This window comes from Leptopilina boulardi, unplaced genomic scaffold (genome assembly GCF_019393585.1).
Source record: "Leptopilina boulardi isolate dan_hultmark-lab unplaced genomic scaffold, ZJU_Lbou_2.1 LbouV2_333, whole genome shotgun sequence".
In the NCBI taxonomy this organism is placed as follows: Eukaryota; Metazoa; Arthropoda; class Insecta; order Hymenoptera; family Figitidae; genus Leptopilina; species Leptopilina boulardi.
The window spans coordinates 270,339-293,987 of NW_026137900.1; the positions used below are offsets into that span (position 1 = coordinate 270,339).

General features: G+C 26.6%; 4 protein-coding genes and 1 non-coding gene across 14 annotated transcripts in view; 2 read left to right on the forward strand and 3 right to left on the reverse strand.

Moving 5' to 3' along the window:
* Positions 1-54: 54 nt before the first annotated feature.
* LOC127285471 (uncharacterized) lies at positions 55-8,054 on the forward strand. 3 transcript variants are annotated; one of them, XR_007843607.1, is made up of 5 exons: positions 55-502; positions 630-698; positions 770-997; positions 1,150-1,420; positions 7,333-8,054. XR_007843607.1 is itself a non-coding variant. In XM_051311506.1 (4 exons), exons 1-4 carry the CDS (start codon positions 265-267, stop codon positions 1,359-1,361), a joined length of 819 nt encoding a protein of 272 aa, XP_051167463.1. In that variant the 5' UTR covers positions 55-264; the 3' UTR covers positions 1,362-3,238. The 3 variants fall into 3 exon arrangements, 1 of the variants encoding a protein (XP_051167463.1); XR_007843606.1 differs by having other exon boundaries at positions 558-698; positions 7,333-8,045; XM_051311506.1 differs by lacking the exon at positions 7,333-8,054 and having other exon boundaries at positions 558-698; positions 1,150-3,238.
* On the reverse strand, positions 1,444-10,302 carry LOC127285458 (SH3 domain-containing kinase-binding protein 1-like). 2 transcript variants are annotated; one of them, XM_051311485.1, is made up of 9 exons: positions 10,184-10,302; positions 6,772-6,985; positions 5,908-6,351; positions 5,566-5,761; positions 5,169-5,488; positions 4,953-5,048; positions 4,777-4,871; positions 4,514-4,706; positions 1,444-4,332 (listed from the first exon to the last, which is right to left on the reverse strand). In XM_051311485.1, the coding sequence occupies exons 2-9, from the start codon at positions 6,928-6,930 to the stop codon at positions 4,228-4,230; spliced, it is 1,608 nt and encodes a 535-aa protein (XP_051167442.1). In that variant the 5' UTR covers positions 6,931-6,985; positions 10,184-10,302; the 3' UTR covers positions 1,444-4,227. The 2 variants fall into 2 exon arrangements, with proteins under 2 accessions (XP_051167442.1, XP_051167441.1); XM_051311484.1 differs by lacking the exon at positions 10,184-10,302 and adding an exon at positions 8,341-8,470.
* Positions 9,037-9,108, reverse strand: Trnap-agg (transfer RNA proline (anticodon AGG)). The gene has a single exon. It is a non-coding gene; the product is annotated as a tRNA-Pro (tRNA).
* On the forward strand, positions 9,118-11,324 carry LOC127285472 (leucine-rich melanocyte differentiation-associated protein-like). Of its 2 annotated transcripts, none has more exons than XM_051311507.1 (4): positions 9,118-9,353; positions 9,442-9,669; positions 10,114-10,498; positions 10,632-11,324. In XM_051311507.1, the coding sequence occupies exons 1-4, from the start codon at positions 9,282-9,284 to the stop codon at positions 10,709-10,711; spliced, it is 765 nt and encodes a 254-aa protein (XP_051167464.1). In that variant the 5' UTR covers positions 9,118-9,281; the 3' UTR covers positions 10,712-11,324. The 2 variants fall into 2 exon arrangements, with proteins under 2 accessions (XP_051167464.1, XP_051167465.1); XM_051311508.1 differs by having other exon boundaries at positions 9,125-9,341.
* LOC127285450 (uncharacterized) overlaps positions 11,039-23,649 on the reverse strand; it is a 34,475-nt gene continuing 21,864 nt past the window's right edge. For 5 of the 6 annotated variants that reach the window (XM_051311468.1, XM_051311469.1, XM_051311466.1 and 2 more), the window contains exons 12-19: positions 22,463-22,855; positions 15,583-15,737; positions 14,674-14,861; positions 14,500-14,602; positions 14,259-14,420; positions 13,947-14,176; positions 13,649-13,860; positions 11,039-13,282 (exon numbers count right to left, since the gene is read on the reverse strand). In XM_051311468.1, coding sequence (XP_051167425.1) covers positions 13,128-13,282; positions 13,649-13,860; positions 13,947-14,176; positions 14,259-14,420; positions 14,500-14,602; positions 14,674-14,861; positions 15,583-15,737; positions 22,463-22,855 — 1,598 coding nt within the window. In that variant the 3' untranslated portion in view covers positions 11,039-13,127. The remainder of the gene's footprint in view (positions 13,283-13,648; positions 13,861-13,946; positions 14,177-14,258; positions 14,421-14,499; positions 14,603-14,673; positions 14,862-15,582; positions 15,738-22,462; positions 22,856-23,649) is intronic. The other variant, XM_051311470.1, reaches the window with a different exon arrangement.

The following is a 23,649-nucleotide window of genomic DNA, read 5'->3' on the forward strand; positions in this document are numbered from 1 at the left end:
AAATGTAATATTTATTGTTAAAATAAATATTTACAAAAGCTATTTATTTGCTTTTTTCCATTACTTCTCTTGTTTTGCTCGTGATACAGAAAAATAAAACGTAAATTGTTCATCATTTTGTTGCGTAACATTTCCGATGAATCTTTATAATACTTCCGACGTTAAAATCCGGTTATTATAAAATTTATAATTTGCCTACACATCATTTCCCAGGACACTGTAATTCTGATTCGTTTCCATATATAGAAATTATTCATTCTAATAATGTTAATTTTATTTTATTACTTTATTTTCATTCTAAATTGTACGATTATATTTTGCGATAAATGCTGTCAAATTGGTTTACGAGAATCGCCCGGCTATATTTTAGTAAAATCAAATGCAAAATCATTAAAAACAATCATTGCAAGAAAAGAAGTGTTAAATGTGGAGAAATGTAAAGAATTTGCGGAATCAAAAAAAGCTCTGGCTTTCAATTTTGGTCGTGAGAAATTCAAAAGTGGTGAGTACTTTCTCAAATCTGAATTTAAAAAAAAATGCTTTTAAATTAAATTCAGATTTCAGTGCCAATCATTTGTCGAAAACAAATTGTGTAGCTTTAGATTGTCCTGAAGTTCATAATTTCACAGCTCTTCAAAATGCAACAGGAATTAAATACTATAGTTCATATCCTTATTGGATATGGGGCAATGACAATTGTAAGTAATTGAATTTTTATGAGAAATTAATTTGAATTTTATTTATTTATTTTATAAATTTCTCACTTTAGCAACCAATGGAAGTTTATCCTGTGTTCCTCGTGTCGGATTATTTTTATTTTTTGAAGAGCCCTTTAATTTTCCTGCCGCACAACTCGTTTGTGGAAAATTAAATGCAACCCTGGCACATGTTATTAGTGAAGAACGAACTGAAGGTTTGATGAGAATAATTGGCAATGTTCCAACATTCGTTGGATTAAGTAGTCAGGGCGAGAAAAGATCTTGGAAAAATGAATTCGGTATGATAAACAAAAATCAAATCAATACTAATTACTAATTAATTATTGCTTAATAATTTACTAACTAAATTATATTAATAAATAATTGACTAATATATTAATATTTTTAATTAAACTAAAATTTGTTTAATTACCAATATTCTTGTAACAAGACGAGCCACTGGAATGTTTCGATTATCGAGCATGGGGTGAAAGAGAACCGTCTCATTCACGAGGCTGTGTCGCTTTATATCGTCCAAATTTAAACGACTCACCATATTGGAAAGTTTTGCCATGTAATGTCGAATGTCCTTTCATCTGTGAAATACCGCCAGCAAAATACAAAAAGTCAAAAAATAAAAACGTCAATGGTCGTCGCACATAAGAGAGAATCACTAAAAAGCAAATTCTGAAAAAAAGAAAACTGGACGAAGATTAATGCAGGTAATTTGAATTAAATACTCGAGTAAAGAAAAAAAAAATTTTTTATATTCAAATAAAATATATACAAATGCACACACGAGTTTTAAGTCTTGGCACAATATGCCTAACATTGACTCGATGAGAGAAACGAGAGAAAATATAAAATCCATTTTATTTCTAGATATACGCTATATACATATAGGTTTCAATTTTCTTTTCTTTTTCTTTCTCTTTATCTTAAATCCACAATCCTCAACGTTGTTTTTAGTGTTTGCTCTTAAAAATCTAGAACCTTTTTTTTTTTTTTTAAAAAAAAAAAGATTAAATCAGTAATGTCTGAATTTTTCACAAACGTTAATTCAGACATTAACTTATATAATATTATACTATGGTAATATAATATATAATATTAACGTAGATTTGTAAGCTGCACCCAACATTATTTATTTTATTTTTAAGACTCGTATTAATGGAATATCACGAAAATGCAAGGGACCGAATTCCCAGTATAATATTAATTACACAGCAATTATCGGAAGCAAGCAGTAAATATACTATATTTAATTAAATCGACTCTTGATACATTTGTACAAATTGCTTTTTTTTGCAAAAAATATAGCCGGTATTGTTCCCTGAATAAGAAGTGTTAATTAAAAATGAACTATTTTTAAATTCCAATTTTAATTTCCATAATACAGTAGAACCTCGATAATTTAAATTCAATTGATTTTCAAATAAACGAGCTTCATCTGTACTTTTCTAAAATGTTTATATACACATTTTTAAAATACACAAAAAGAATATTTACTCATTTTATACCAACTGTAAAAAAAATGATTATATATTTAATAAAAATAAAAATTTAATAAATAATATTATAGACTAAATAATACCATTAAAATGTAAGTTTTTCTTACTTAACATAAATTATAATTTGGAGTATTAAAAATGTTAATGAAATTCATTTTATATTGTATTTTAGAAATTTGTATAAAAACATTAAAACTATCGAAATTAAAAAAGAACATCTATTTAAATAGAAAATAATAATTTTTAAAAATCCATCAAACTCAAAAATTTTAATTTAAATATTTAAACAATTAATAAAACCCAAAATTGTTAATTCAAGTATTTATACAGGAAAATTTTAATATAAAAAATAGTATTCGTGGGATATTTTCTATTTTTATTTAGTTATTAGATTATTATGCACAACATCAAGAGTTGATTTACTTTTATGTAACAACTCTAAAATAAAATTTATATTACGTTAAGACGAATTGTTATTAAGTTTATCTAGACAAAAAAATTTTTTTTGTAGTTTAACAAGACAAATTTGTACGATATTTGTCATATCACTTTGATAAAAAAGTGTTTAGTTCTTACATAAATAAATTAAATCTGATTTAATGAAAATACGATTCTCATTCTATAAAAGTACAAAATGATTGATTTCAGGTGAAAGATAATTGGTCTATTGAAAAAAGTATTGGTCGAATAGCAAAATACCTGCTCGCGATATAAAAAGCTTTTATTGCACATTGATGCTTTTCATTATGATTATGTATTCTTTGCGATTATGTTTTTTTCACATTATTTATTATGTATTTATTAATATTTGTTTTGTTTCATTAATTATTATTAATAATAATTATTATTATTTTTAACAACTATATTTTTTTTCTGACAGCACCATGTAAAACCATAACAAAGCGCAGGAATATATATATATATTTTTTTTCCATGATTTTTGGAATAATGGCTCGGTGTTTAAATATATACAGATCAGAATTATAAAATAAGAAAAAAATTATTATGTTTATATCATTTTTTTTTTTTTTTATAAAGCAATTTCATCGCAACGATATTTTCTTTTATATCATGATCATTCTTTGTGAAATCAATCTCTTTTCGTCATTTTATTTTTATTTTTACGTTGATCTGAGAATTTAATTTTTTTTAAAAGGTTATTTCCTTTTTCTTTCTTTCTCTTTCTGTACATTACTCTTGCTCAGATCTACTAAATCACAATTTCTTACTCTAATCACCGGACAAAACGAAATGCAATTATTTCTTTTTCATTAGTTTAATTAATAGTATTAGAAATAAGTTAAAAATTTTCTTCCAAGAATTATTTCTATAAAATTATTTTCAATCAAAATTTCGTTAAATACGACTAGAAGTTAATTAAAATTCATTCTCTTAAAAAAGAAATTGTTACTAAATTTGATTAATTTCACATTTTTTCAAGTTGAATTGTAATTTAATTTGTTTCTTTTTTAATTACATATTCGTGATTTGTCTGTTAAAAAAACTGAGAACTCGGAACGTGTTGGCACAACGAGTCAAAGAAACTTACAGTACTAATTTCTTAAAATTGCTTCTTATGGTCAATAAATTTTTTTTAATTTACTTACAAAGTACTTACAAATCACTAACCGAATTTCTTTCTTTTTTGCGTAGTTTCAATATTCGGTTTTCTTTTGTTTCAATTACCACCATGCATAATTTTAAAAAATATTCGTTTTTTTCTTTCTATACGCAAAAAAAGTCGTCAATTATATATATTGATTAAAAATGTTTGAAATAATAGAATGTTACTTGGAATGTTGCGTTTAAGATAAGTCTTCGATTTAAATGCAATTAGTAAAATTTCATCCCGATTTGCTTTCAATATTAATAAATATATATATATGTATGAATATATATATATATTTATATGTATAATATATAACAATTACTAAACGTTAGGTTACTTACAGCGACAACCAATTTTGTCATTCGAAATGAAGGGAGGGAATAAAAATGGAGAGCAATCCGTTTTAAAATTATTCCTCATTTGTTGAACTGTTGGACATCAATGAAGACAACTTTTCAGAAAGTTGATTTACGGTTCTTTGTAGCATTATTTGTTTTTCCTCCATTACACCGACCTTTTGACAAACAAAATTTTTCATATTTAAAATTACATCTTTTTCTTTCAGTTTTCACCACGTAATTCAAAGATTTTCGACAAAAGCAATAAAATATTGTTCTTTAGAGTTGATTTATAAATTATTTTCAAATTTGTATTTCCTATCATTTAATTATTTTTAATTTAAATGTACAACTTACCCTATCTAAAAGTTGGCTATATAAATGATACGGAACAAAGGCTGGTTGTGTGGTATTTGCAGTAGTCGACAAAATATGATTTGACGATTCTGTTGGAGTTGCTTTTTCATTTTCTTTCGATTTCTCTTCAGTACCTGTCTCCGGCTTTATGCCAACTTCCGCCACATTTGTCGATGTTCGTAGTCGTTGAAAACTGAAAGAAATTTTTTTTTTTTTATTAAATTAAAAAAAAAATCTTGCTATTTCAATTATTGTTGATTTACCTTGTAATTATTCTTTCCTTTTTGACTTCGCTTTTATCCACTCGATCAATTCCATGCTTTTTTCTTTCCAATTGATTTTGCTTTAACTCATCCACCTAAAAAAATAGAGAATTTCTTTTTGTAATTATTTCTCACGATAATTAAAAAAAAAAATTAATGAAAAATAGATATATTACCCATGGTGGCTTTCGTTTTCCTATTGGACCATCGCCATCATCTTCTCTAAGTGGTTCGGTCGAATTTTCAGAATTTCCATTCGTCATATTATCCTCCTTAAAAAATAGAGAAAAATATAAATTATTAATTACACAAAAAACTTGGGAATAAATTTATTTAGTAATTTTAGTATTTACTATTAAAATAAATATTAATAATTATATAAAAATACTGACTACGTTGACAGCAGTTCCTGAAGTAGTTAATGAAGTAATTGAAGATGCAGCCGTGTGTCGTAAATGTTGAGTAGTAGGAGGTCGTCTTCGTGGGGCTTTAGCTCTGGAGGCCGTCAAATGTGAAAGAGGTAAACCTTCTCCTCGTTCAACGCCGTCCAATTCTTCCTCTAAACCCATACTTACGCTTCCGTTTCCATTATTATTATTACTACTGCCATTGTCGCCTACGAGGCGTTTTAAACTAGATAAAATAGACTTTTTATCACTACTTCCGCTTCCTGGAGGTGAAGATGGTGACGATACTTTCTTACCAACTGTATCTATATTCAAAAATAAATTTCAAATATTTAAATTCATTATATTTACAACTAAAAAAAAAAGAATGTTTCTTTTTTACCTGTCTTAGCGGTCTTAGAATCTAGACTTTTTCTGTGCGCTTTTTCAGTTCGTTTTATTGAGTGCTTAATTTTTGACCCGATTTGATTTGCCTCTTGACATTGATCATGTTCTTGGTCATTTTTTGAACTTATAACTTCAACAAAATTATCGGGAAATAATCCTATTTGTCCTCTAAGTGAACCTTGCCACCATCCCTGAAAAAATATATTCATATTATTATAATCCATTTATCAAAATAACAACGATTAACGCAAACATCAATCAAATAATTTTAATCTCAATAATCAATTTCTTTTTTAAATTAAAATGTCTAAATATATATTTTTTTAAAAAAATGTACCTTATCGGGAGCGTCTCGTGAGATTAATTTAATTATATCGCCTTCTACAACTGTCAATTCATCTTCGTTCGTTGACTCGTAGGGAAATAGAACTCGACATAATTCATCAGCATCCTTTTCTTTAGTCTTTGTCGTTTCCTCATGAGATGGAGGACTCACGAAATTTGAGGGAAAAACGCCAACACGTCGATTAAGTCTTCCACGCCACCAGCCTTCTTCAACTTCACCCAAAAATTCAACATTATCATTGGGTACAAGTTTCAATTCATCGCCATTACATGGTTCATAACTAAATAAAACACGACAATAACGTCTTCCCGATCCTCCATTACGTAGTGTCACATCATCATTACATTTCGAACTCGAGCTACCTTCACCAATTCCTGTATTTGTTCGATTTCCAGCCAGCGTTCCTGTTGCTGATCCCACCGACGGTTCCAAAACCTAAAATTATATTTAAAAAATTACTTTATATTACTTTAAAATTACTTTACAACGAATTACTCAATAATTATTTCAAGTAAATTAATATTATAATAATATTAATGTAATAAATAATTATGTAATATAAAAATAATTTTTCGTCATACAAAATGAATTTTAAATTTTAATTAAAAATTTGCAAATATTAATATTAATGGTAGTCACAATAGGAACTGAAAATATTTGAAAAAAAAAATAAAATACAAGTCTTTTGTGTCATTTGTAGCCTCGAATTTGCGTTCATTATTAAGATAAGATAAGTAACTTGTAACAGGTTAAACATTATTATATCGAGGTAAATGAATATTATTCTAGGACGATCAAACTGAAAATGGACTGTATAGTTCTTTTTTTTTCTTATTTGCAAACATAGACATCTACCTTGACAAAATTGTCGGGAAACATGCCGCGTTTATCCTTCAATGTTCCTTCCCACCAACCTCCATGTGACATTTTGATATCTTTAATGACGTCTCCTTTTTTCAGGGTCAATTCATCAGGCTCTTGAGCCACATAGTTGTATTCCACTATTGCTTCCATTTTAATTCTCTATGATCTAGTTTACAGCCTTCGTGATTAGATTGTTAATTCGTACCTGAAAAAAAAATGTCAATTTAAATTAAAAATAAAAGTTTTCTAATAAAAATAAAAAATATTTCAATAAATTAAAATTTTTATAATATAAAATAATTTTTTTATATTACTGCAATAATTAATAATAATTTCAAAACAATGAAACAACTCATTTCATAAACTGAGAAAAGAAAAAAACGAAGCAAAAATAGCCTATAATTATTATAAATTACTATGTAAATGAAAAAAAGTGTAATTTAAAAAAAAAGGTTTCAATTAACTTGCATAAACATTCATTAAATTAACAATTAACTCGAAATATTAAAATTAATATACAACGTCTGGTTGTTTTTGATTACTCTGTTTCAGATATTGATTCAACGAAACTGGAACACACTTCAATCATACATTGTTATATTCATTCCATTCTCTTCAAAGTTCCATATATCTCTTTTATAGAACTTTTTATTAAAAAATATATTGTCATTGTTTCACGATTTTATACATAAAATTAAAAAGTCTCAATCATAATAAATTATTCACTAATATAAAAATCTATAGATTTTAAAAGAATTTTCACTCTCAATAACTTATTTATAAAAAAAATATTCAAATTTTTTTTTTTTTAATTCTCATAACATTTTTGAAAAGCATAGAAAATTTTTACTGTACCAATAAATTTACTTACAGTACATTTGTAAAAAAAAAAAATCATGTATTGCAATATTCAAAAAACGTAAGTTTAAAAATTGACCCAATTTTGAAAAAAAATAACAATTCCAAATAAAAGTACAGTTACAATTATTATACCGTTTTAGCGAAATCAAATGAGATAAAAGTGGTTCACCCACGAAATGTATTCGTTGATGAAAGTCACAGATTTCTATTTGCACATGTCACTCACAAAAGAATAGATATTTTTTATAAACTGACAAAACTTAAAATACATTATTTATAAATTATAAACTATATAAATTCTTATAAATTAAATCTTAGAATAAATCATCTATATTTACAAATTTTGAGTATTACTTTCCGAAAAAAATAAATAGGGGCATAAATGTCATAAAAAAGACATAAGAATGAAAGTGTTACAATTAAAAAGAAATTTGCAAATCCGTAAAAAAAAGCGTGTTAATTATTTTCCACATGTTTACCTCGATATGAGGCACGTTAATTAAAAAATGTATGCAATATCGTTAATAATTAATATTTAATTTTGTATTGACAAAGAAAACGAGCAAGTTGTGTCATGATGCTCAAGATATAGGCTAAGTAGCACTAAGCGCAAGTAAAAAACAGGTCAAATAAAACTTTTATATAGACCATTAATTTACTTTACATAGTTTAGTAATCAAAAACTTTTTCTACACTCACTGTATTCATATTATTGTATTTTCTTTATAAATATCAATTAAAAAAGAGTAAACTTTAGGCGTATCCCAAGCTGATTTGACAGCCTCGAATGTGTCACTGACGCCATTTTGAATTTTTTAGAAACGAAAAGACAAAGCTGAACACTGATTGGCTGCAAAAGAGCGCCAAATCATATAAATTTCAAAAAGAGAAATTCCCCCTGAAGGAAATTATTATTAATAAATTATAATTATATTTCTTCTATATAGAAAAGTATTTATTTTTCAATAAATTCTTAATAATTTTTTAATGTTCTTTACATTAAAAAAAGTTTAAACACATTAAAAAGCCAGTCAAAAAAAGGTATTTACGAAACTTTCACTTTAACAACAAAAAACACTTTGTTTATTATTTCACCTGTCAAAAATAACCTTAACCTCACGTCAAGAATCTTGGACCGCATCGAGTGACTCACAAGGAAATACGTATATGATAAATACAAGTTTTAAGATGACTAATTCCTATCTTGCTAAAAATACCTTACAACTTTCCAACTTGAAATAATTTAGAATTACTCTTGAATTTTCATATTCAAGGTTATGTTTTCTGAATTTCAAAGTTTTATATTGCTTTCTATATAGAAATTAATAAAAAAAATCGGTTATCAAAAAAAAAGGAAAATTAAAAAGAAAATTCAAGAAAAACAATACAAAAAAAGGGCTCGTCCGGGATTCGAACCCGGGACCTCTCGCACCCTAAGCGAGAATCATGCCCCTAGACCAACGAGCCGCAGACACGAGACTGTTTCAATGTAGTCACTATAAGGTAGAGCGACTTTCAACTCTTATTTTTTTTGGTAGGGATAAGATATCGTGTATTTTATTTACAAAAGAAAGTCTAGAAAAATAAGTAGTGACAAATACCAACATAAAAGACAAGTTCGACGAGTAGAAAACTTCAAGATGGCTGAACATAAAGACTTGGATTTTAATCGAAGTGCTTTAACAATTCGCTCTGATAGAGTTAGGAAAAAAGTTTCTATTTTTATAGCTAATTAATTTTTTAATAAGAAAATTTAAAACTAATTGAAAAATAATCTCAAACTTTAATATTTCTATATAGGTTTGGTACACCGGTCAACGAGCTGAAAAAATTCCATGTGGTTTATTCGGAATTGTTGGATGTAATTGTGTTGGTTTGGATTTATCCTACAATGAATTGAAATCAGTTTCAGCTGTCAAGAATTTTATACAACTTGAAGAACTAATATTGGATAATAATGATCTCAAGGATTTAAAATCACTTCCAACAATGCCTCACCTTTCTACACTGAGTTTAAACAATAATAAGGTATTTTTTTTTTTTTTTGACATTTAATATTGGCGGGAAATAATGAAAAATTTAAATTTTAAACAAACAAAACAAAAGACGTAGTAAAAATGTATAATGTTTTTTGAATGATTTCTTTTTATCAGTTGCTTATCAAATGTAGAGATAAAAAAAAGAAGATTCAAAAATTGTCACTCGAACATTTACCTTTGTTTGAGTTTTAATATATTCCTATAATTATTATTCTGCACGTGATATCCAAATTAAATAGTATCTCCTGAAACCGTTACAATACCCGTTTTTATCTTATCTTTTAAACCTTTCTTGAATTTTTCATTTTATTTATTTTTGTAACTTTGTAATTTTCTATTATTTAAAATTTTTTTAAAATAAATAATACTTAAGATTTATAAAAATAATAATAAAATTGTTTAAAAAAAAAAGAAAAAAAAATGTTTGTTAAAGTTTACAGATATTTATAGTGTTTTGCAAAAAATAAGAGATTGTTGTCCAAAAATTGGATATGTGAGCTTACTTGGAAATCCTGGTTGTCCTGATCAATTGACGGATCCAACATTAAATGATGATGATGATTATGAACGTTATCGATTGTATGCAATTTATACATTGCCACGGACTCTTCGATTTTTGGATTCACGATCCGTGTCTTTTCAGGAGAGAATTGAAGCTCAAAATCGGGGACAGTATTTAAAAACCGTCAAAGTCCCAGAACGATCGAATTCACCAAATTGTTTTGAAACACCAACAGTTGGTGAATTTGATGAAGCTACTTTTAACGTTAATTACACGCCCTTACCACGTACAACACGTGGTCCATACGATCACAAAGGTATATTTTTATTTTCTGCAAAAAAAAAAGAAAAAAACGAAAAAATTATTTACAATTAATAATATAATATAAAAACATTTTCATTTAATTTTACTAATAAAATATTTATATAATTTTTTTTTTTTTGCTGTAGGAGCATATGGAAAATGTAGGTATCGTTACTCAGGTAAAAATTCCGAAGGTAATCGATTCATTTCTAACAGTGATTTGTAAAATATTTTAAAAACAATTGTATTTGTTTTTTAATCTCAAGTAGCAAGTATTTATAATTACGCATAATTTTACTTGCATTTTAATATAAAAAACGATCAATTAATATATTCCTAACAAATAACTATATAGATTTACTAAAAGTTTTCTATAATATTATAATTGATTTATTAAGAGATTTATATTTAACAAAAAAAAAATAATAATCGAAATTTTAAAAAAATTGAATTAAAAATTCAATTGAAAAATTAGAAAATGAAACTACCAACCGAATTATTAATAGACTGATAATATATGAATTGTTGAAAGACTGAAAAGTCCATCGCTGTGTGAAGGTACAAAAGATTTTATTTTTTTCATTGTACATCGACAAAATGGAATATAAATAAACAATCTTATTCCATCCTTTTTTTTATACAATAATAAAGGAATGTATAGTACTATAGAGCCGTGAGCATTCACGATTTGGTACCAGATAACAAACAACAATTCCAATTGAGCGTACGACGTATATTTTTTTTTCTCAATTAATAATATATTCGATAAAAGTCGTACAGCATGCAATAATAAAGAATAACTTGGAAATATCAATAAAATTGATACGCATAAAAATTCATCGAAGGCAGTTGTTTTCTTTTTCGTTTTTAACGAACCACCCTGTTTAAAACGATAATAATATTATCTCACGAATAATTCATTAAAGAATTATCTTTATAAATGAAACTATCTAAATTCTAAAATACAAATATTTTATATATATAATTGATAACTGCATTCCTTAAACTGAGAGACTCAACGAAATATTAAGTACAATATTCTTAATTAAGGTACTAATTTATCGACTCAGCCTTGCATTTTCGTTTGTTCTGCAAATTTAAGTACTATTTTTTATTTTTTTTTTATTTTAATACTTAATTGTTGTTATTTTTTTTCACGAATTATTATCAATATTACGACGATATTTTTACTACTTTTAAGAAGTATACAACGATTTTTGTATATGGATAATAATTTTTTATAATTTTATATGTATATCTATTTTATATTATAAATAAATCTATTTTAAATGAAAATCCAGGGTATTTAAATAGTTTTTAAATACAATGATTTACGTCTCTTAGACAAAAATGTATTTTAGAGAGATTGTTTTTTTTTCATTTTCTATATAACGTATAAAATGGAAGCATGTCTTTTTCTCATTTAGAGAGAAAACTGTCCACTTTTTTTTTTTTTTTTTATATTAACTAACGAGAACAGTTTTATTTTTTCACACACATTGTGAAGATAAATTCCCCATTGGCCACGATGAATCAAAATATTCAACATACATTCACATTTATATCTCAATTAGAAAATTTCTATAAAAAGCGGATGTGATTGAAAAAAATTCAATTCTTTTTTTTCTCGATAAATTGAAATTTAAGAAATTTTCTTCTACTTTAAATAACAAAATATCTCTAACAATGCACTTATTATATGGAAATTTTGGTAATTATTCAAAAAAGTTTGGTTCTCAGTATACAATTGGCACATGTTACTAACACAGCATTTTTACAATTCCTAGACGAAGAACTTTCTAAAATTGTTCTTTTTATATATATATATATATGTATGATTTCATTAGATAAAGATTACAAAAATTGCCATTCCCTTGGTGCATTGTTAGAAAATTTCATTTCAATTTCATATCGCATACGAAACACGTATATTAATTATCTAATGGCTAGTATTTTTTTGTTTTTAATTTTACTTTATCTAATATAAACGTGGCATTTTATTGCATTGCCCGAAGTTATATTATCGTTAATAAATCAAAATAAACATCACAAATGTTTTATTTCATTATTCACGTAAATATTCTCCTAAAGTTTACTTTAATTATCTTTTTAAAGAACAAAGTCTATTCCCCGGTGAAAAAAAAACCCATTTACCTTTTAGAATTTTATCATCATGGAACGAAAAAATATAGATAAATTAAATTTATCTTTATAAATTTTTTGAATTTGTAAAATTTCAATATTTATTGAAATAGTTATTTAAATGAGGTGTAAGCAAACAAAACACGATAAATCATTTTTTATAAAATTGATTTATCAAACTTTGTTTGCTTACTCCTCAGAATTTACTAAATTTAATTATTTTACCTTTATTATAGAGAAGAGGAAAGTGAATTCTTTTCACTGGAGATCGAAGATATCAAAATTTCTAGGGCATCGCGCAACATTGGTCGAATAATCCAGAAGGCACTAGTTTCCCATGTAAAATTCTATCGGCAATGCAGAATAATATTTTTCATATAAAAAACATATTTTTTGTGAATAGGACATTGACATTGTTTTTTTTTCATTCTTTTTAGCTAATTAATAATTAATGCACTCTTGCCCGGAAATTTCGTTGATAAATATTTAATGAATACAGTCTAGAAGGAGCCGCTTTTACCGTGATTATGAAGATTAGGTCTCAATGTGACTGCTCCTTCCACCCAAAAATTTGGTCTCTCCAACATACTTTGCCAGAGGGACAATTCTCGTCCCGTTGCATCCATCCAATCGACTAGTTTTCCATAATGTTTTCCTACATAAGAATCAGTAAAATGTTACATTTTTTTCAAAAATACAAATTAAATTTCAAAAAAATTCCTGACATTTTCAATAAAAAATTTTAAACTTAAAATTGTAGCAGCCGAGTGCATTTCTATAACAGGAAGCGGGTTTTTTTTTTTTTTTTTTTTTTTTTTTTTTTTAACAGCAGTTAATATACTCGAAAAGATTACTTTTGTGTGAATTATCAGTTCCAACAGCTTTTTTAAAAAAAATAAAAACAATGTCTTATCAGCTGTTGACAGTTGTGGTTCCTGTGTTCTAAAGTTAAATTTAGATGTTCGATAATACAAAACTAATTAAAAATCCTGTTATTGTTTCCCCCCCCTAGAAAACTTACCAGTGCCGAGATTAAATCGCACGCCACCTAAGAACTCATTACTCGCGATACGATCGTGGTCCCAAACAGTGAGTTCGAGGCCTCGTTCTGCCAACTCCTGAAGACTCACGTCTTTATAAATAAACGTATGATTCCAAACGGGTGAGCCGCCTGATCGTCGTACAACGCCAGTTTTTTGTTTTCCCGAACGACCTTTGTCTGGCAGAAGGTAACTGAACAAATAAATATACAAAATAAATAAACAGAAAAATATCTAAACTATTTATTTAATTTTTCAAAATGAAAAAAGAAATTTTACCTCTTGCAAAATGGATCGCAGGAGCCGGTATGTTTTGCTCGTGTCTGTAGATTTCTCGCTTCTTTCACAAGGACATGAAGAGCGCCTCGGCTCCAGTTTTTTCTCATTTTGCCACGGTAATCGGTTGCCATTTCACGTTCTCGTTCCTGTTGAGCGGGATCCGGTGGAACGAATTTCAATCCGACAATAACCTCGCCTTTGTAAGCGATTGGGTCGTCGAAGGGTTCAGTCTGTAAAAATTTACATAAATATAAAATTTTATCACATTTTTAAATTTTATTGAAATTGAGATATTTTTTTTCTAAAACTAACCCGCTCTTGGAGTGGATACCATTGTGGTCGTGGATCATCGAAAATTTTATTCTCCAAGGGCATTCGAACTTCGCCAAGAAAATCGTTTCGACCGAACATATCCGAGTGCCAAACAGTTAGCCACAAAGTCCTCGTTTCCAGACCATTCAGACTCATGTGGAACTGAAACGAAAATTAAAAGAAAATAAATATATTATTACAATTCACCAAAAAACAGAAAATGAAAAGTATAAATTTATACCTTTAATGTCTCGTCGAAAACGGGATTCAAAGTGTGTTTTTTCACTTTGGTTTTACGTTTCCCACTCTTGGACTTGTCAGGAAGAAGATAGACTTTTACGTATCTAAAAACAATTTATATTTTTAATACATTTTTTTAGGATTTGATAAATTTAATAATAATAATTCAACTTACGGATCAGATCGATTACGTTTGACGTCAACTGGTGCTAAATCCCGACACTGAGTCACGTGAACCTCAAATGTAAGTTGCTTGTAATCGTATTGAAGAGAAAATTCGACTTCTCCACGAACAGCCACTGAACCACACCACCTTCCTTCACCCGCTCCACTATATACCGAAGCCATGGAATCGGATCTCGCCTGAAATATTATTACTCTTAGTATTCGACCTAAGTATTTTTAATAACAAAAAAGTTTATTATTATTTACTAAATTTAAATAATATTCTTTTGAATCCATAAAAGAGAAAGTAAAAAGCTTTATAATTTAATTAATTTTATCAATTTCTAATTATTAACATTATATGAAAAATTATTGCTTCAAATATTTATCATTATTATTTTTAAATTGATAAATATTATTACTTTCTATTTAATTGGAAATCATTTTTATCATTAGCATTTTATTAAAAAGCTACTGCATACAAAATACACTATTGTAATTTTATTACACTAAATAGCGATATAAAATTTGATATTGAGATTCTACCAAGTTTCAGGAATTATTTTACCATAAAACATTTATGGTGCACGAGGTATCGACAAGCTTCCCTGTATCTTTTATTTTGTATCCAAAATTGTAAAGTCTCCATAAAAAGATAAAAATCATCATTATTAACTTAATTTTTAAAAAAAATTAAACTTCTATTAAAAAGTAATATAATAATTTGCTTAATTAAAATTAATAATAAATAATTCATTAAAGTGCAATAATTAAATTACTAAATTAATAATTCATAATTAATTGAATAAAAAAAAAATTTTTCAACCTATCAGAATGGAATTTTATAAAAAAAATTGACATTTTAAAACAATTTCTCTCTTCTTTTTTTTTGTCGACAAAAAGTGTAAGGGACACTCACCCCTAAGCTCGAAAGAGAAGCTCGAGTAGCAAGATGTCCAGAATGTAAGTTGCGATCGATATCATCCATGTCCATAACCGCATGGCTGGATTTTGTTCTTGATCCTGCTCCAATAATAGGCGTGCTGCAAGCTTCAGATAAACTGCTGCCGTCATCTGTAATCAAAGTGAAAAGTGATTAATAAATATCTCTATATTGCATTAAAAAAAGAAATTTAATCATTTTTATCATATTTCAATGTAATTTTATACAATTAAACTATTTTTTTTACAATTTTTTTTTCTTCTCTCTCTTATTAAGTCCAGACCTAAACCTATTCATTTTATAAATAACATAAATAATTAATATATATTTATATTGAAAAAACTATTTCAAACTTGATATGTAATTAAATGATAGAATTTTTTTTTATTATCTACGCTCTGCTTCCTGCTGGCGAAAGATTTTATTTTAAAAAAAAATCATTTTCTCGCTTTTTTTATTTTGTTCCATTAAATTATTTACATTTATTGAATTTATAAATAATTTCTTGTATAGTTTTTTCGAATAATTTTGAATAATTTACAGAATGTCTGAAATGTAAAATAAATATACCACTGGAATTATTAATTTCTTCATCAATTTCCTGAACATTAGGCAAAACGGGTAGGATTCCATTTTTTGTTAAAAGTCTCATTCTTCTTGAATTTCTTTTTTCAATTTTCAAATTTTTATCATCTCTTTGATATTTTAAATCATCGGAAGTTATATTGTCATTAAATATAAGAACATCTTCGTAATCTTCACTATCATCAGTGTCACTATCAAATAAACCTTTTTTCTCTTCATCTTCACTACTATTTTCTTCTTCTGATTCGTCATCAATATTTTTAATTCCTTCTCCTTTAATATTCACTTCTTCTTGTTTATTTTTCATCACTTCATTTTTATTTTTCATCTCTTCGTCTCCATTTTTTATCTCCTCATTATTATCGCTACTTTCTTTTTTCTTTTTGAAGCTAACACATCTTTTAAAAACAGGTGAACCATCAGGTTCGACATAATCGCTTAGAGAATATTTTCGAAAAATTGGCACATTCTTTTCCTTTTCCTTGGTAATATCCAAAGAGAATTTTCTCAAAAATGGTTTATTACGTTTAGAAAGAAAATCAAAAGTTTTCGATTCTGTTTTTTGCTCCAAAGAATAATCGCTTTTCTTCTTTTCCATGATTTCATTTGAGAATTGATCTTCATTATTCTTTTGATCATCATGATCATAATTATTTTTGTCTTCATCGTCACTAGAATCACTCGCGAAATTTTTCTCTTGATTCTTTTTGTTAATCAAATTGAGAGGAAGTGAATTGGAATTCAATTCATTGTTCTGTGCCAAATCATCATTGTCGTCATCATCAAGAACTTGAGAATCGAATTTTTTCTCCTCATTTTTTCTTGTGTCTTGAATTGATGAACTTAATTTGTCGTTTGGCTTTTGAGATGTGCGACGTTTCCATGGACAGCAACAGCTTCCACAACAGGATTCCAGGAGCCAAACGGAAGTCAAGCGTTGCGCCACTTCTTCAGTGGGTTGAGAAAAACGGTCCATTGGATTAAATGTCATATATCGCGAGTTGCTTGACATATTTTATGTTGAGTCAGAAATTTCGTAATTTCTTTTTTGAAAAAAGAGCACGTCCGTCGACTTCCTGTCAAAAAGAAAAGAAGATCTCTTTGCTACTAACTTTAAAACGAAAGGAATTCCATTGCACCAGTTATATATATATGTATCTATAGTTGTTTTTATTATAAGATTTTCTCGGTTGCCAAGTACGCGACAGAGAAAGAATAAAAGAGAGAGATAGAGAGACGGTTGGCCGATTTTTTTTACACAGGACAACGTGAAAAATAATTGTATAACGTTTTCTCTGACACTAACGAGCTCTTGTGTTCAAATGCCATTTCCTAATCGACGAGACGGAACGAGGGCTGCGATAAGTCTCATTTTTGTTTCCGCTTTTCAATGAGATGACGACATCTATCAGTTTCAAGGTCCCATATATTTGATAAAAATTTTGGATAACAAAAAATGAATATATAATTAATTTGCATAATCAAATAATATTAAATTTAAAAATTAAAATAAATAAAAAATTCTTCTTTCGCTTCATTTTCCGCACATATTCATCTCTCGCATGAGGATCCACTTCATAAACGATGAGTACCATCTTGACTCAAGTGGCAAAAAAGTGAGAAAAAATTGATTAACATTTTTTTTTTAATTAAAGTACTTAAGTGGGAGAATCAGAAAAATATTATTTATATCAATCTTGAAAAAATGGAAATATTTCCAAAATATTACTAAAAAAAAAAAAAAAAAAAAAATTTAGTTTAAAAAAAAACGTAGTAATTATATTAGTTTCCTAAATTTTTTTCACAATTTGAATATTATCTATTTTTAATTAATTTTCATAAACTGTCGAGTTAACAGTAAAAATTTCTTATTCTTCTTTTGTGGAAAAGTTTCTCTTTCACATTTTCTAGACACATAGCTTTTTGTACCTGAAAGATGAGTGACAGTGTATAAGAAATGGAAGAATTTTAACTCTACTTCTAGAGAATGTATACTGCAACATCTACTATAGTATGTATGTCAAGGTGAGAGGTGTAAAAGATTCAAATAAGAATTCTGAGGATGATATTAGCCTATGGAATCTCTATTTATTCACGTGAGTCGACTCTCTAAGAACAATAGTGCAAAGAAACAAGTTTTCAATTTACCGCAATTGCAAACATTAAATATAAATATTATTATTTAAATAAATACCCCCCCCCCAAAAAAAGTAACCACCAAAAAAGCAATTCACAAAATAAAAAATTAAAACAATAGTAAAAAATAATAACTAATTTTCCAAACCTATTAAAAAATTAAAAAAAAAAAAAAACGCGAAATTGTGTTAAACAAATTCATAACACTTCATAAAATTTTATTACGAAATCTACAGCGAAAATTATTATAAAAATCCTTTTTTTTAAAAAAAATATATATTTTCTCGCATTAGAGTTTATTTTCTTCCGCTAACGGGAGTGCAAATCTTACGAAACTGTGACTTGTAAATGCATAATAAATGTACATTATGTAAAACTTTCTTGAATACTATGAAAACGTAAATTATGAGATTTTCTTCTAAAAAAAAAAGAAACAAGAAATAAAATTTTGGTTTCTTTTTTTTACGCAGAAATTGACTAAACAAAAAAACAAAAAAAAAAAAAAAAACATGTGTAAAACATGTATAGCACACCATATCCGGGACATATAAATATAGTGACTCAGTCGCGAAAGTCTTATATGAACTTCTTTTCCTTTTAATTGGCACTGAAACAGTGTAGCAACCAACAACGATTAGAAGTTCCCGTTTTCTTGTTTACCTTCTAGTGTATCCCGATTGGAATGCATTACTGTCAATTCTCTGAGAATCATTTAAACCTTATTGCATTCGAAAAAAAAAAACACAAAACATTTCAACGAAATTTAATCGATCTTGTAAAGACAAGTTGTCGAATTTGGTAAAAACAACTTCTTCTATAAAATCAAAGGAATTTGAGATTAAAATAGAAAAATTCATTAAATTAAACGAATAAAATTTGAAACATCAAAAAATTAACAGTGAAACAAAAAAATTATTACCAAAAAACTATGAATACAAATAATAACAATAAATAAATAATAATTAATAAAAAAAATAATAATTTTTTAAATCAAAGTACAATTTACTTTGTTTAATTTAATTATATATTAATTGCAATTTCTAGTACCATTTACACTTTACCTATCCTATATTTTTAAATAATTATTTCAAAAAATCTTAAAAGAAAAGAATTGAATAAAAATAAGACTTTATATTTCCGCAAAAGAAACTAAATATTGTTTGCGTTTATTAATTGCAAAATCAACGAGTTCAATAGTATTGCTAAATGAAAAGAAAAAATTGTTTATTTAGCTGTTTTAACAAAGTAAACTGACTCGGAAGTAAATGAAGTGTCAATATATATTTTGTAAGCGAATTGCTTAATATTTTATGATCCATAAAAGTCATACAACTGATGGAGGAATAAAAGTTACAATTAACAAAATTATAAATACAAAAAAATACAAAAAAAAGAACTGAAACCATAAAAACAATAAATTATAAATAAAAAAATTATAAAAGCAAAAAATAAATAGCAAATTGATCACCAAAACAATAAATAAATTATTACTATATGGAAAGTTGTAAATAAACAGTAATTAAAATAAATAATAAAGAATTAAACAATAATAATAAATTAAATAATAAATAAATAACAAAATATACTAAAGATCAGAAAATTTTTCGTTAAAATAAAAAATAAAATTTACTTTTTGTCTAAAACAAAATTCTCGTCGTAAAATGAAAAGTTATGGCAAAAAGTTTGAATTTATCAGTCATGTATAATACCACTTTTTATTTATTCATTTCCCACAATTATATCATTAAAAACTCTATAGAATAAAATCTCGCAAATAAATATGGATTAATGTCATATTATTTACAGTGCACGAATTATTCCCAGAGATTTGCGTCTTGTAATTTCAACTTCACACTAGAGGTTCGAAATCGCGTGGGGAAGTTCTTTAATTCTTTTGTTCTTACTTTTCTTTACGTGCCCACGAGTGAAAACAGTTCTTCACCAAACGCAAAATTATCCATGCGTCACAAAAGTGAACGTACATTAAATGATAATTCATTGTACAAGTGTACTTTTATAATCATATTCAATTTAAACTTAAAAGAGTAAATTTACATACACATTTAATTTATATTCAACATTTTTTTTTTTAAATTATCAATTTACGCATAAAATTCGTTAATTTTTAATTTATATCAGAGAAAGATGAAGATAAAAATTACCTTAAATTTATTTTGAACTAAAAATAAGAAAAAAAAAATTCTCTTTACAAAATATTATAAAATTATTGAATTAGAAATACGAGATAGTAAATTTGTTTTTGCTAGCGGATATAATAGGAGATTCGAGAAAAAAAATAATCCGGATGTTCTTACGTGACTGTGACTAACGAATGCATAAAACTAACATTTACATTAAAATTAGAAACAATCTCTTTTTTTTCATTAAATCATTTTTTTTTCAGAATTTGAAAAAATAATATTCATATGAAATAATTTGTTCATGATTCGAATAAATAAACTTAGATAATGATTATTTTAAGCACAAAAATATTTTTTCTATTTTACTTCACATTCATAAAGAAATTCCAAATTTTTTTCTTTCTTTATGCCATAACTTTTCACATAAACGACGCACCCATTTCTCTGATTATTGATCGTCTCAGGACCTACCGAGATAAAATTTCATTTTCGAGTCTAGGTTGAAAAAATATGATTCACACTAAGTCAACATTCTATAACTGTCAAATATCTTTATATTATTTCTCACAATAAAATGAAAAAAGGAATAAATTTTACACCCACACAAAAAAGTGTGAATTTATTGTTTCCATAAAGAAAAAAATTAAATAAATTTTCCCAATCTAAAAAGGATAATAATAAAAACTTGTAATTTTAACGTAACAAGACAATTTGAATCGTTATTAAGTTAGAGGGATGATGAAATTATAATCACTGTATTAATCCTGTAAATTGGATCGATAAATCATTAAACGAGAGTAATTCTGCTTGAGCAAGATTCTAGAGTCGAAATAAAATATAGAATATCGATAATCTCTTGGTAAAACTCGATTGGCAACAAGAATATTTTTCATCAGAGAAAACATGCATTGCTTTATGAAAGCGATTAATTAATATACTAATTATTATACGGTCTATGACAAATATATTGCAAATACAAGTAGATTTTGAAAAATTAACTTTTTTTACATAACATTAATTAATAATTAACGAAAAATTTAATTATCTTGGTTAAATAGTGTAAAATTTACTTTAAATTAATTATTTTATTATTAATTATTAATTGTTACTATTTATTTTAAAGCAAATTATTTTTAAAAATTAAAATCTGAGATAATATTGAAAAAAAAAATTCATTTTCGAATGTGACATAACTGTTTTCTTTGATTAACATATTACAACTACGAATAATCTATTGAAATTCTGGAAACAATAAACGTTTCTCAACATTCATGTGTTCTTTAGTTACAAGACTTATTTGAAAAAACGATGAAATTTCGTCTTTAGTTCAAAATTTAATTAATTTACTAATAATTAGGTAATAACTATAATTTTCTTTTAATTTTGAATTATTATTTTTTAAAATTATATTTATCTTTTTAATTTTTATTATTTGTTAAGTAGAAGATAATAATAATTTAAGGATTCTATTCGACAGAAACATTTCCCGGAATTTTGAGCAAATGAGAAATGAAGATTTTTTATTGAAATAGACCCGTATAAGCACGCGTTGCTCACGATTCATGGATATCGTTATACGCGGTTTTATTAATTCTCTCAAGAATAAAACTACTGAAAGATATAAATTAAGTAGAATGATATTTACTATTAAACAAGATAGTCTCTTGTGCTTTCAAATGCAACTTACTTTCTACTTGGAAGAATACAAAAGAGAAAATGAAAATCTCTCAAAGGAAGAATATCAGCGACCGATCTCACTTGTCGCGCTAATCATTTTTTTTTTTTTAATTTTCTATAAGAAACCGTTCAATCAATCGTGCGTGGGATTTAGTACCGCATGTAATTTTGCATCATATTTTTCTCACGGTTTCAATATAGACAATTTAATAAAAAAAAAAAATATATTTTTCTTCTTTTAATTTAAAAAATTTTCTCGCTATATTTTCGTAATTAGTGAAAAATTTTGATGAATAATAAAAATAAATATTTCTCACCACTATTGATGGAGATGGCTTGTTGTCGTCTCGATCGCGAATTCTCGCGTTTTGCCGATGATGCCTGAGAGCCAGTGAGTTGAAGTCCCGGTGCACTGACTGCTCTTTTTGGTCCAGAAGCACCACTGTTTCTCGCAAAACCAGGCGGTCGATATCTCGCGGATTTGACACTCGTATGTTGCGGCAGAAAATGATAAACGCTATGTGCTTTATGCATCGGTGAATTTGACGTTTGTCCCACAGATATTGTTGAAGCTGGCAATCGTGGCAGAGAATTGGTTGCTGCAGCTGATGCCGCAGCCGCAGGTTGCATTCCTCTGGGAAGTGTTGTAGCTCTTGGATCGCCACTGTATTCCAATTCATCCTCGGTATCCTCGTCACCAGCGGATGCTCCTACAAAATCATCGAACAATATTTAATTGATTGGATAAATTTTTTATAGATTTTTAAAAATCCATCAATAATTTCAAATTATTATTCACTCTTTATAATCTGTACAATATAAAATGGTTTCAAGAAAATATTTTGAATATATTCTCAACTTTCTTTATATATGAATTTCTAAAATGAATATTCAATATGAATATTTAAATTAATTGAGAAACAAGTGAGTGGACGTGTAAAAAGAACTAATTTATAATTGGTAATAACAAGATGGGAGTGTAATTAAACTCATTCATAATATTATAAGATACATTCTAATGATATGTATAGGAGAGAATTTTTCATGTGCGTAATTAAATTTCAAACACAAACGTTTAGTATTATCAATTTTTTCTCTTGTAAAATTGATAAAACTTTTTCAGTAATTCATTATATTGCATATTATTCTTATATTAGCATATTATTCATCTTGTTCTTTTTCAAACAGGTTCAATTTCAATTTAATCGAGGTTTAATTACTAAACAGACTGTGCAATTTTTCCAAGTGTCATAATTACAATCAAACTTTATTTGTTATTAATTTTCCAAGTTTATTTATCAATTGTCAAATGAAATAAAGGTAGAGTAATTATTTTACAAAAAAAAGTCGATTACGTAATTTTATGTTAATTTTCTAAAAATTATAATAAAGAAGGTAATTAATTATTCTACAATGAAGTAATATTATATATTATGATTCTAGATAAATTAAAATATATTCAAAATTGGATAAGAGAATGGCAATTATTGAGACCTTGTGGAAA